Below are 13,789 nucleotides of genomic sequence, written 5' to 3'. Positions count from 1 at the left end.
CTACTTATATGTCAGCTTTTTCCAATAAATGTATTGGAAAATTTTTTTGAGATTTGCAACAATTTAAAAAAACTTGCAGATGAACTACACACCCTAGAGATAACCGAAAAAGTTAAGAAAAAGGTATTGTAAGAATATAGTATATAATATGTATAACATACAAAATATGTGTTAATTGACTGTGTTATTGGGAAGGCTTCTGGTCAACAGTAGGCTCTTAGTAGTTAAGTTATGGGGGAGTCGAAAGTTACACATGGATTTTTGACTCTTGGTAGGGGGGCTGGCAGTTGGTGCCCCTAATCCCCACGTTGTTCCAGGGTCAACAGTAGAGGAAAAGATATAAAGTCAAAGCACAAAGTTTCTGTAATGGATTTGAAATTCATACATACCACTTTTTCCTATATATCTAGATTTAGGCATTTTTAAAAATAAAATCATTTTGTTTATTTACTGAAAATGGGTTAACTGGAAAGAAAAATCATAGTGGGTTAGAAAAGGCAACCCAAGACCCGGTACGGGGCTAAAAGTAAGTGTTGAGAAAGCTGCCACGTGGAGAATATGGGCCTGGCCTCGAAGTGTTTGCAGTCTAGCCAGGGAAAGAAAGCATACACATGTCAAAATGGCACACCATTCCCAGTAGTGGAGAAAAGTGATTAGGGTAAAAAGTTGATTTGGGAAAGACAGGTTGCAGTATAGGTATAAAGCGGTGGCGGGAAGATCTGGATATGAATTCCAGCCCTTTGCTTTCTACCTTGGGGACAGTTTTAAAAAAAAAAAGGATTAACACTATCTCTCAGGGTTGTGAAATGACGTCATGTGTGTAAAGCAGGTGCCCAGTGCAGGTCTGGAAATCTTAGGTGCTCACTGCTGTGGCCTCCACGACATAAGTCGGGGTGAATGGGGACCCTCTGTGGAGATGGCGCTAGAGCAGGACCTCTGTAGATGTGGAGAGGCAGAGAGGAACTGTGGAGGTGACTTGGACTGGGGGACAGGGGGGACACAGGAGGAGGAAGAAGGACAAGGACAAAGACGTGAGGCAGGGGTGAGCATTAAGGTGTGTTCTAGGGGCCATGAGTAGACCGGCCAGAGTGGAGAGCTAATGGAGGGACAGGATGTTAATGTGGACAAGTTCTCAGTCATTGTAGGGTGTTTTGGTATTTTCCTTCTTGGAAATAGTGTATAGACAGAGCAAGAAGAAAACCCCCGTGTTTCAGCATTTGCAGACCTTCTAGAGAACATTCTTTGTCATTATGGTTACAGTTTTCTTTCTCCTTACCCTGTCCACTCCCTTCTCTTTACATTCTTAGGGGCTCCCCCATCCCAGCTTTTCTGGCTTAAACTTCTCCTTGTCTGGGTCTTGGTTCAGCCAGTGGCACCCCATACTGCTGTGGTAGATCTGTTCTCGGTTGTTAGAGCTAACGAGTTGTTGGCCCCTGGACTGGAAGGAATCGAGTGTAAGAGTCTTGGGTCTCTGAAAGGCACAGATTTTTAAAACTGTAATTTCAGTAGTATCCACTGTGTGGTGCTCATGCATCAGAAAAAATTCTCAAACTAAATGGTTGACAGGGAGCTCCGTGCCTTGTGACCTTGTATGGAGAGGTTAAGATCCATAATCACAAAAAAAGAGGGAAATGGAACATGTTTTTTGCTGTACAAAGATTCACTTGGGTTTCTCGTAACAACCTCCAGTGCCACTTTAATAATGTGACTCACTGATTTCGTAAATTCCATAATATTGGGACGTTCATCGGGTACCACAATTGTCCTAAAAGTTGGTGTAGACATAAATGCAGGCAGAGTCCCAGAGTTTGTACTAAGCTATAAAACATCTCTATATCTCTATGCTCTTGGTAACATTGGTAAAAATGACATCAAGGAAGACAACCGTACTCTTCCACAGTCTGATGCTATAAGTAAATATTTGGGAAGAGAAAGTTGACAGAGGTTCAAAGCTGCTGTCTATTTTTTTCTCCTTTAAATAAAGTCTGCCATTCCTATGACTAGAAGTAGTTTTAAAATAAGCCCTTATTTTATTTATTTATTTATTTATTTATTTTAAAGATTTTACTTATTTATTTGACAGAGAGAGAGACAGCGAGAGAGGGAAGGAACAGAAGCAGGGGGAGTGGGAGAGGGAGAAGCAGGCTTCCCCTGCTCGATGCGGGGCTCGATCCCAGGGTCCTGGGATCATGACCTGAGCCTAAGGTAGGCGCTTAACGACGGAGCCACCCAGGCGCCCCTAAGCCCTTTATTTAAAAAAAAAAGTTTATTTTAACTGAGAAGCTGAGCTCTCATTTAGAACATATTTGAGTAATTTCAGTAATGTTGGTATTTTTACAAGCTGTGCTAAGGTTGACTGTTGGTGCCTATTGCTTCTAATACCTTATTTTCCCTTTGCAGGTTTTCATCTCTGTGAACTGCTTAAGCACAGATTTCTCTTCTCAGAAAGGTGTGAAGGGGTTGCCTCTTAATATTCAAATTGACACCTACAGTTATAACAACCGTAGCAACAAGCCAGTGCATCGGGCATACTGCCAGATAAAAGTCTTCTGTGACAAGGTAAGATTGTCAGATTGGGGAGGGACAATTAGAGTAAAGCATGTGAGAGACATACTCTTCCTCACAGAGAATAACCAGGGTCTTTTTAATATTTCAGTTTGATATAAATGTATTGCTAATAATATGAAATAGCTTACTTGAAATTAGAAATTATTGTTTTAGCCACACCTAGACACATTATATGGGGGAGAAAAAAAAATCTCATTTTAACTGAAAAATCAGAGGAGCCAATGAGTACATTTTGTTGGGCATGTCCGATGGAGTCTAGATGGCATACACACAGGGCTGTGCTCAGTCCTCGGTGTCCCCTCGGCTCAGTGGTACTTGGAGGCAGTGGCTGCAGTGTTGGGGCTCCGGAGCTTTGTGTCTGAGGGCTCCATGTGGGTGACACAGGGGGCTGTCCTGTCACTAGCTTACCTCCCTCCGGGCCCGTTGGCAAGCTGTCAGCCAGCTCACTAAAGCAGAAGATGAGATTCAGAGTCTTCTCTTGAGCAAGGTAGGCAAGAGGAGAAAGCATGAGCCTAAACGAGTTCAACATCATTTCTTTTATCTGGAGAAGAAATGGTCACTTTGGCCAGCTGCAGAGCCAGGGGCCCAACTGGATGAACTCCAGAGAGAGGTCGTGGGCCCACTGCGCCTTGAAGCCTGGAGACTGTGTTCTCCGTGAGAACTCGGCAGCAGCCATAGAGAAACGAGTGTGCCACTGAACTACGATTGAAGGCGACCTTGACTTTTCCCATTCAGAAAATGTTGGACTGTATTTTTTGCCAGTCCCCTCTTTTTGTCCTGTTTAACAACAGCCCTCTCTGTTATTAAGGTTTTTAGAAGGTGCTAGAAAACTGGAAGTGTATTTGCTCTCAGAAGTCTGCTGTCCTGATTTTTACATGGGGGACCAGAACACAGCATGTGGCCTCGTAGGAGCAACCTGAGACCTTCCAAGTTCAGAGAACTTTCTCAAACACCCAGATTCAGTAGCATTTATTGAGTACCACGTGCCTGGTAATGTGCTGGGCTGTGTTAGTTTTCTGTTGTTGCTATTAACAAATTACCACAAACCTAGCGGTTCAGACAACACACTTTTATCATTCCATGGTTCTGTAAGTCAGAAGTCTGAGGTCTTGCTGGGCTAAAATCCAGCCGTTAGAAGGTCACATCTCCTTCTGGAGTCTCTGGGGGAGAATCTGTTTGTCTGCTTTTCTACCTTCAGGAGGCACTCACAGTCTTTGGCTGGTGGCCCCTTCTGCGTTTAAAGTCAGGAGCCTCACTCCACACCCTCTGACAGTGCCGCCATTGCCACGTGTGCTCATCTGGCTCCTTTGCTTTTAAAGACCTTCCGTTACCCCGGGCTGACGAGGATGATCTCGGACACTTGCCCTTTCGGAATGCCAGCTGATCCGCTACCTTATGTCTCCTTTGCTGTGTAAGCTCACATGTTCACAGGTCCTGAGGATTTGGGTGTGGACATCTTCCAGAGGCTGTTCGTCTGCCCACCACAGTACTTCCCATATATGCTGCATTGTACAAATCACGAGTCACATCAGGTGTGAAGCAGGGATTTCTGATCCTGAGTCAGATTTCTTTCCTTCATACCACATTCCTTTTTTTAACCAGAAGAAAACCTAAAGAGATGTCCAAAGGCATACAGACTCTCAGCCCCAATTTTTTATTATTTGATCCAACAGGCATAAAATTATTCTAATTGTTACCCAAGTGTTTACTGTGTTTCTGATGTATCGTTCCTGGGACCGTAACAGTTTGTGGACTGATCCTGGTCCATGGATCACACTTAGAACATCGGCTGATTAAATGATGTCAGCATGAGTTAGCATGAACTGGAGTTTTCCGTATCAGATGACAAAAGCTGTATAAGCAGTTTTGCAGAGAAGGAACAGTACTGATTCACAATCTTAAATGAAACCTGGTTTTAATATTAAGACTTTTTGAGGGAAGCTCCTGTATTGGTAGCTGATTTAGAAAATGAAACACAGGAGAAGTTTCATGAATTGTCCAAAGCTATTTTATTAGTCAGTTGTTGTGCAAAATTTAGAAACCGGTTCTTTTTGTTGTGTGAGTGTGTGCTAATGTATACTGTGAAGCAGAAAGCCTTTTCTTCAGAGTTGCAAACTGAGTGTGGTTTGGGACAACACATGATTTCAGGAGTTGCTGCTTGCCTACTCACCTGTTCGTTTAGATCGCATGTGCAGGCCAGTCACTGTTTTTTCATTACTTGTGTGTAAGCTCTGTACCATGGTAAAAGGAGATCACACAAAGCCGTGGTTAGAAACTAGGCGTCTGCCCCTAGCAGTGCTTTGTGTGGACTGTCTAGATGCCCACACACCCTCAGCCTTCACAGGTATGGCTTTCTTTGTAAGGCCCCTAAAAATATTGCTGGCCTATTCTTCCCTTTTGCTGGAGCAGAGATCTCCTCAGGGATGAAAATTGTTGGTCTCCTTTCCCCTTAGCAGCCCTTATGGCACACAGCAGTGGTGTGAGCACGATACAATCGCAAGGTGCCTTGGGGACATGGGAGGTGAACTTAGACACTGTTTTCATCCTGAGGTTTTAATCTCAGAGCTCTTAGGGTTGCTATAAAACCCTGCATGGGAAGAAAATATTATGTATTGCTGTGTATAATTAATATTCAATATTGAATATCACTGAATCTTTCAACCCCATGGAACTCCTCTGTAACCTCACACCCACTCTTGATTCTCGTGCATCTTGTTTTAACTTCTGTCGTCCCTTATGGTTGGGATTGCTTTGCTCATCTGGGTTGTCTGCTTGTCTGGTGCTGCCTCTTCTCTGTGGAATATTCCACGTGCCTGCTTGTTTCTCTCCTTTCTGAGATTTGATTCACCTGTTGTTTGGTGCCTGTCAATTCATTTTTCTCTGCTGGTTCTTAAAACTCTCACATCTTATGAATCTAGCCCACATCCACAGTAAGAAACTAGAAATAAGACATCTCTTGGTATCCTTCAGAGGTATTTACATTGTTTTTCTCACCTAAGAAGAAGGTTTTACTAGTACTTTATTATGAATTGCTCAACTGGTTTGATAAATGGAACTTTCTCTTACGGCAGAAGCAGCAGCAATTTAACACTTTTTCAGAGAAAACAAGAACAGGAATTGGATCTCTAACCAATGGAAATTTGGCAGCTTCTTTTTCTATGAGCTTGTATATATGTATATATCTGGGGTTCATCCTTAGGTGTCATTGACCTTTATTTCCCACAGATCATTTTCTTCATCAGAGTAATATTTACTGTGGCTGTAATCGGGAACAGATAGATTAACTTTTTAGGTCGCTGCCTGAGGTGATTGCCCAAGATCAGCCTCTTTAGTTGTTGAGCGAGAGAGTGAAATAGCGTGAATTTAAATGGCTCGCTGTAATGTTACAGGACTTCCTTTAACATTTCTTGCAGAGTCTACTACTGATTAATTCTTTTAGCTTTTGTATGTCTGAAAAGTATTTTCGCCTCTGATTTTGAAAAATCTTTTTGCTGGGTATAAAATTCTGGTTGACTGCTTTTTCCTTCAATGCTAGAAAGACATGACTCTGCTGTTGTCAGGCTTATGGTTTTTTTTTGGTAAGATTTTATTTGTTTGTTTATAGAAAGAGTGCACGAGTGGGGGAAGGGGCAGAGAGAGGGGGAGAGAGAGAATCTCAAACAGACTGCCCACTGAGCACAGAGCCTGATGTGGGAGCTCCAGCTTATGACCCTGAGATCATGACCTGAGCCGAAATCAAGAGTCGGACTCTCAACTGACTGAGCTGGCCAGGCACCCCAGGCTTACATTTCTAATGAAATATCTGCCATCATCATTATCTTTGTTCTTCTGTACCTAATGTATCTATTTCTCTATGACTCTTTTTAGATTTTCTCTTTTTACTGGTTTTGAACAATTTGATGTGTCTCTTTACATTTCTTGTACTTAGAGTTTGTTGAGCTGCTTGGATCTGTGGGTTTATAGTTTTCATCCTACTGGAACATTTTTCAGGCATTGTTTCTTGAAACACGTTCTTTCATCCTCCTTTGGGAATGCCGGTTGCACACGTACACACATGGTGCTTGCAGTCCCACAGCTCCCTGGTGCTGTTCATTTTCTAGGATTGCCTTTTCTCTCTGTGTTTCATTTTGGATACTTTCTGTTGTTAATGTCCTAAAGTTTTACATCAGTATTTCCGTCACCCTATCCATACTGCCATTAATCCCATCGAGTGTATTTTCCATCTCAGATGTTGTAGTTTTTGTCTCTGGGAGATCAATTTGGGTCTGTTTTATAGCTTTCTTGTTTCAATATGTGTTTTTTTTACTAACTTTTTAAACATATGGAATGCAGTTATAATAACCGTGATAAAGTCCTTGCCTGATCAATTCTGTGTTGTTTCTGGGCTGGTTTCAGTGGTTTGATATCCTCCTCATACAGTCATGTTTTCCTGCTTCTTTACATGCCTGGCAATCTTATGGGATACTAGACATTGTGAGTTTTACATTGTCTGGTGCTGGATGGTTTTGTCATCTTTTGAATCTTCTTGAGCTTTGTCCTGAGAGCTAGTGAAGTTACTTGGAAACATTTTGATCCTTTCTGGTCTTACTTTTACAGTTTGATAGGTGAGTCTGGATTAGTGCTCAGTGTCAGCTAATTATTCTCCACAACTGAGCTGAGGTTTTCCTGACTGTTCTACCAACTACCCAGTGGATTTTAAGTTTCTCCAGTCTGGTGGGAAGAGGCACTGTTTTCCCTGTGTGAGTTTCAGACACTATTCTCTAGTTTTTCTGAGCGCTTTTCCCCCAACCTCGGGTAACTTCCTTACACCTGTTTCTCTCTCAGTACTGGACTGACTACTCAGTATTGGACCCTCCAAAGACCTCTGGGGTTCTTTCTATGTAACTCTTTCCCCGTTGCTACTTTGTCCTGCTTCCTTGATCTCTCCCTGGATTTTCAACACTGTCTCTCGACCCAGGGAACCTGGATGGAGCAGACCTCTGGACGTCTGTCCCTGTGCCACAGCCTGGGAACTGTGAAGCTCATCTTGCTTGTTTCTTGTCTCTTAGGGATCCCTGTTCTTTGTTGCCTGGGGGCCCTGACCTTAAAAATCCTTGTTTCATGCATCTGTCTTTTTTTTAAGTTGTTTCAGGGTAGAGGGTAAGTCTGGTCTGTGATAGTCCCATCTTGAGTGGAAGCACAAGTCCCTTATTCTTTATGGATGGTGCTGATAAATGTGGAGGGAAATGTCTTATTTTTTAAAACTACCTTTTGGGGATATAATTTATCATCAGAGGGAAGCTACTGTTAGACTGTTGGAAAGAACTGAGAGAGATGCAGACCAACTCTATGGTAATGGATGGGAGATTGGGGATATTGATCTGTTTTTCTGTGTCAAGGAGATGATGTTTATGTCAGCATTACATAGCAATTTTTATAAAAGCAGATTGTATGTTTACCAATATGTTAGTGTATTAACACCTTCTAGAAGAGGCAGAAGGTGGTTTGTATTCTGTTTTTTAAAATGTGGTTTCATTATATAATAGTGCCAGGATCTGTGGGATGATTTTCATTGCCTCTCTTTGCTATCAGGGAATTTATTTGCAGAAAGATAAGCTCTTGTTCAGACTTAACTGGGTAACTTTGTGAAGAAACCTGTATCACCCAGAAATGAATGCTAACAGGTGAAGCAAAATGATTAATAGTTATGTTTTTGTTATACATGCTTAATTTTAGGTCATGTTCGTTATTAATATGGTTGTTTTTTATTTTTGTGGGTTCAATTGCACGGCACTGCCATTCTCTGTGTAGTTGATATATATTGTGTATATAGGTCCTCTTTATAGGATTTGGGAGTACACTTTTTCTCTTTTAAGTGATTATGCAGATTTCTACTTAAATCTTTGCTTTTAGGAGTTATAGTTGGTCATATCTGTCACTTGGTTGATGCCACGTCCTTGGCAGAATCACACTTCCAATGATAACATTGCCCATATCAGCAAGTACACTCAAAGCAGGGTCAACTTGGTTACTAGACAATGGGAATGGTCACTTAGGTTTCTGAAGGCATTGTAGTACATTAGCAGATTTTTTTCAGCTTTTCATTTAACCTGGCCACATCTATTGTTGAGAGGAATTTTCCTTTATTTGTTTTTTAAGTAGATGTTATTTCCCCATGATTTCACATAGTTAAACAGTTTTAAGAACGGGCTTTTTAGAGGCACCTGGGTGGCTTAATTGGTTAAGCATTGGACTCCTGATTTGGGCTCAGGTCATGATCTCAGGTTGTGAGATGGAGCCCTGCGTCCAGCTCCACGCTGGGCATGGAGCCTGCTTAAGATCCTCTCTTTCCCCCTCCCTCTCAAAAAAAAGGGGAAAAAATAGGCTTTTTAGAGGAAACTACTATGATAAGCTCCATGAGTATATTAATGGAGTTCATCTCCAGAGAGGAGATATTTTTTCCCATTCATCAGATAAGAATTAAATATTTTAAAGAGGATCAGTTAAACAGAATCATGCCTTGTCTTCTCTTGACCTATAGGGAGCTGAAAGGAAAATCAGGGATGAAGAACGAAAACAAAGCAAAAGAAAAGGCAAGTGTACTGACCCCAGCTCCCAGTTGAATGCCTGTAAGTAGAAATGTTTCCGCCACATGTTTCAGATCTTTTCCATTTAGAATGGTGACTAGAGTTTTCAAGCAAAAGATACAATAGTGGATACTTAATGCTGTGAAGTGGTAGCATTGCTTCCTTTATTGTTACACAAGCAGGTGAATGGCTGATCGAAGTCATTTTCTTGGGGGAACAACAGAAAAGCATTCTTGAGTTTTTCCAGAGTTCAGATATTTTGGCGGTTAGCTTTAGTTTGGGTTACTGATTCCAGTCCTGAAAAATAACATGTCTTCTATCTGAATAGCTGATGATAAAACCGGGACTTGTCTAGATCTTTAAGAATAATAATAACACTCTCGAGAATTCAGGATGTCTCACTTCTAAATGCGTGTAGTTTTCTTATGTATAGTATTCTGACGTTTCAGAATCTGTAGGGCTCCTGTTTGGACATTTCACCAGGAAAGCTTTATTTCTTTCCTTTTTTTTTTTTTTTTTAATGTGACCAGTACTCATATTCACAAAATCCTGTATCTCTCCGCTACAAGGGGCGAATGCTGCTCTGTGGTGGTAGTGTTTCATCTGTAGTATGGGGGCCGCGAGCATCGAGCCTCTGAACAGTCTGTCTAGCTCAGCAGACGTTTGCCCTGCAGCACAGCGTGTTAGGTTCTCCAGGTAGCATCAAAGTGCAGAATCCCGATGTCACTTCAGAGAGACTAACCAGGAGAGTTCATCACCAAGGGCTTCAGGGCAGATGACAGGGGAAGAGGAAGTCTATAATTTAATAAATAAAAAACCTAGTCAGTGACACTTACTCTGAGCCTCTCTGAGGTTAAGTGCTGAGGTGAAGTTGGAGGTATAAAGGTGAATGTTCTCAAGGTGAAGAGTACATTGCTGTAAGAATGTAAATTATTTAATCAGGACAACTAAGGTGAAATGACTTCTGAATTATGTTTATACAGTTGTAAGTCTTAGCCTTTCAGACAAAAATTAAATATGCTTTGCCTCTGTTCCAAATTTTGTGTATGTTTAAAAGTAGCCTTTTCTGATTTTCTAAGATGTTCAGTTGATTTTAGTATAAATATAAGCAGCATATTTCTTCACGTGAACTGTGATTTTCCTCTTAATTCAGGCAACATGACCTGTACCTTATGTAGTGCTGCCCTGTAAGTTTCTTAAATTTGAGGAGGATGCTCTGTGGCCTGCATCCAGTATGTGTATATAAGTGGTTGACTGTGGTGGCATTTTTTTTTTTTTTTTTTCAGTTTCTGATGTTAAAGTGCCACTGCTTCCCTCTCACAAACGAATGGATATCACAGTTTTTAAGCCCTTTATTGATCTTGATACTCAGCCTGTCCTCTTCATTCCCGACGTGCACTTTGCCAACCTTCAGCGGGGTGCTCACGTAGGTAACCAGGATCCCAGGGTGGCTGCAAGAGAAAGTCTTTGGCATTCATGGTAAACAGAAGCCAAAATTTAGTGAGGTTTGACCAGTGTTATGGGTCAGCCTTCTGGAATATTCAGTTGGGGTGACGTGATGTCCTTACAGTAAAGTGGATGTAAGCGTTGTTGATGGAAACGAAGTACCAAACCTGTCAACTTCACTCTGTATGTATGTATGTATTTATGTCTTAGTTCATTTTAAAAAATGCTAGAATAGTGACATAGTTTGGAGTCTGAGTCTATGATCTTGTGGATTTAACTTACATGGTTCTGGCCAGGAGGGAAAAGCCACAGGAATACTTAGGGTAGGTAGCCATGATGGCAGAAAGAGCATCCGAAGGCTCTTTTCATTGTTTCAGTTACTGAATCATAGTTGACACATAGAGAGCCATATCTTGGCAATTAACATAAAAGGTCACAACTAGCCACACCCTGCTCTGAGCAGAAGCTTAGTGGAGATAGCAGCTTGGATAGAGTGGAGCCTGCTTTCTATGCAGAGCTCAAAAAAATATGAAGAAGATAGTCTGCCATGCATTTTGTGCACAGATTTATATGGGTTAATGATTTTTTAGTTTGGGGGGTTGAGAGGGCATTGCCAATGTATCCAGTTTCTTTTTCTTTTTTTTTTTTTCTTTAAGGTTTATTTGAGAGCGAGAGAGAAAGCACGTGGTGTGGGGAGGGGCAGAGGGAGAGGGAATCTCAAGGAGACTCGTCGCTGAGCGTGGAGCCCTACATAGGGCTCGATCTCCTGACCCTCAGTGAGCAGGATCTGAGCTGAAGTCAAGAGTTGCACACTTAACCAACTAAACCACCCAGATGCCCCAACCATGTATCCAATTTCTAATGAGAAGCTTTGGGGTGAGCAGGGGTCGGCAAACTTTTCCTGTAAAAAGGCTCAAATAGTAAATATTTTAGGCTTTTGGAGTCACACAGTGTCTGTTGTGACTCTTCCACTCTGCCACTGTAGTGCCAAAACAGCTATAAACGACATGCCCATGAATGAGCGTGTCTGTGTGCCGTAAATGTTTATATAAACAGGCATTGGGCCACACTTGGCTCATGGGCCCTAATTTGCTAACCCCTGCTTTAGAGGAGTTCAAGATGCCTTTAAGAATCTGGTTTTTGAAAAATAAGGCTAGGGGTGCCTGGGTGGCTCAGTCATTAAGCATCTGCCTTCGGCTCAGGTCATGACCCTGGGGTCCTGGGATCGAGCCCCACATCGGACTCCCTGCTCTGTGGAAAGCCTGCTTCTTCTCCCTCTCCCACTCCCCCTGCTTGTGTTCCCTTTCTCACTGTGTCTCTGTCAAATAAATAAATAAAACCTTTAAAAAAAAAAAAAATAAGGCTAAAGGATTTTGTATTAGACCAGATAAATTCAAAATTATTTTCATTTTAGGAATATGTCACTTATGGTTTGAAATATTTTGAGCATATACTAGAAAAGCAATCTAATTTTTTTGTTGTTGTTGTTTTGGTCTTAGGTCCTTCCTATTGCCCCAGAAGAATTGGAGGGTGAAGGGTAAGGTTTATGTTTTGTTTTGTTTTAATAAATTCTTTTTATTTTTAAACAACCTCAAACTTACAGAAAAATTGCAAGTACAATACAAAGAACTCATTTTTTCCTGAGCCATTTGAGAGTAAGCTGCAGACTCAGTGACCTGTCATTCCTAAACACTTTAGTGTATATTTCCTACAAAAGAGGACAGTCTCCCACATAACAGAGCCATATTAACAAGACGTTCCGTTCAGGTTTTGTCAGTTGTTCCAATAATGTCCTTTATTGCCTAAAAGGATCCAGTTCAGACTCACACCATGTGTGTAATTGTCTCTTTAATCTCCTTCAGCCTCGAACAGTCTCAGTGTCTCCTTGACTTTCCTGACCTAATACTTTTAAAGATTATAAGCCGTTTGCTTCATAGAATGTCCTTCAGTTTGGGTCTGTTTGTTGTTTTCTCATGATTAGATTCAGGTAATTATGCATCTTGGCAGGAATGTTGTAGACATAACGCTGTGTTCCCAGTTTGTCCTATCAAGTGGCATAATTTTGTTTTACCCCCTGCTAATGCTGTTCACTTTGATCACTTGATCAAGGTGGTGTCTGCCAGGCTTCTCCGCCATGAGGGCACCTGTCCCCCTTTTGTAGTAAGTGTTTTGTGGGGAGGTGCTTTGTTGCTTTGTGAAAATTTCATTCCTCATCAGACTTTCAATTTATTAACTTTTTTTTTTATTACCGGTATGGACTTATAGTTTCCGGCTCTATTTAACAAGTTGCAAATCATTGCTATCATTTACTTTGCTCAAGTTGTCCTAGAAGGTCAGTTGGAGTCCTTCCAGCTGCTTCTGAGTCCCTTCAGCGTGCCCCGCCCCCCCCAGCTTTCTGAGTGCTCCCTCACATCTGGGCACTCGTGCTTTCCGGAAACTTCCCCAGCTTGAGGATGAGCTGCTTCTCCAAGAAACCCTCCTCCCTTTTGGAGAAGGAACCTGGCCCTGGGTGTGCTCCTTGCTGTGGAGGTGTCACTGCCCCCTGACACGTAGGTACTCTCCGTTGGCCCACTTGGGCCCTGACTGTCCACACCGGCAGACCCCCTACTAAGCGCTCAACCATGTTGAGGGTCCGGTCCCCTCTTCGGGGCTCCCCTTTCAGATCCATGTTGAGTAGGGAGCCTTTTCTCTGAAGGCCATCCTCCACTGCCTCTCGAACTCTTGACGTGCTCAGACACACCTCAGGTGCTTTCATGGGAGGCCTGGTATGTGGTGGAAACTGAAACAGATGGAGTATGTTAAGGCCCAGCCAGTATTCTTGAAGTGATCCTTCTGCTCAAAACCAAGCACTCTTTCTTCATTTTCAGTTATTGTACTGTTTTCTTGCTCACCCACAGTGAACCCCCTCATGAAGTAGAATTTGAACCCCATAACTTATTTCTTCAAACACACTGGTGTCTATTTTCTCTTTTTATTTGCACTGACACTACTGTATTCGAACCCTTTCGAATTTTATGCTGTGATCATCCACAGAGTCCTGTAACAGGTTCTTCTGCATGTGGGTCCTAGAGTCCCCTCCAGTCTTTACCACACGCTTTGATTACAGCATTCTTATTTCACGAAACTTTGAAAGATTTCAAAGCCTGCAACTGACTCTAAAATTCCTTATAGCCAGATGATCAAGGTATTCCCTCTAGCGTCCAGGCTGC

General features: G+C 42.0%; 3 protein-coding genes across 5 annotated transcripts in view; 2 read left to right on the top strand and 1 right to left on the bottom strand.

Moving 5' to 3' along the window:
• The window catches only part of HPCAL1 (hippocalcin like 1), a 327,988-nt gene that overhangs the window by 12,512 nt on the left and 301,687 nt on the right, over nt 1–13,789 (top strand). The gene's annotated exons all lie outside the window — the stretch shown is intronic.
• The window catches only part of LOC115942447 (cystin-1), a 133,029-nt gene that overhangs the window by 46,739 nt on the left and 72,501 nt on the right, over nt 1–13,789 (bottom strand). The gene's annotated exons all lie outside the window — the stretch shown is intronic.
• The window catches only part of GRHL1 (grainyhead like transcription factor 1), a 49,603-nt gene that overhangs the window by 29,019 nt on the left and 6,795 nt on the right, over nt 1–13,789 (top strand). For 2 of the 3 annotated variants that reach the window (XM_081797223.1, XM_081797221.1), the window contains 4 exons: nt 2,401–2,559; nt 9,089–9,176; nt 10,421–10,560; nt 12,080–12,117. In XM_081797223.1, coding sequence (XP_081653349.1) covers nt 2,401–2,559; nt 9,089–9,176; nt 10,421–10,560; nt 12,080–12,117 — 425 coding nt within the window. The remainder of the gene's footprint in view (nt 1–2,400; nt 2,560–9,088; nt 9,177–10,420; nt 10,561–12,079; nt 12,118–13,789) is intronic. The other variant, XM_081797222.1, reaches the window with a different exon arrangement.

Source organism: Leptonychotes weddellii, chromosome 10 (assembly GCF_054177405.1).
Source record: "Leptonychotes weddellii isolate Sample4059 chromosome 10, ASM5417740v2, whole genome shotgun sequence".
Classification (NCBI taxonomy): domain Eukaryota; kingdom Metazoa; phylum Chordata; class Mammalia; order Carnivora; family Phocidae; genus Leptonychotes; species Leptonychotes weddellii.
Note: the sequence above shows the minus strand (reverse complement) of the source record. Positions and strands in the feature narration are given on the sequence as shown.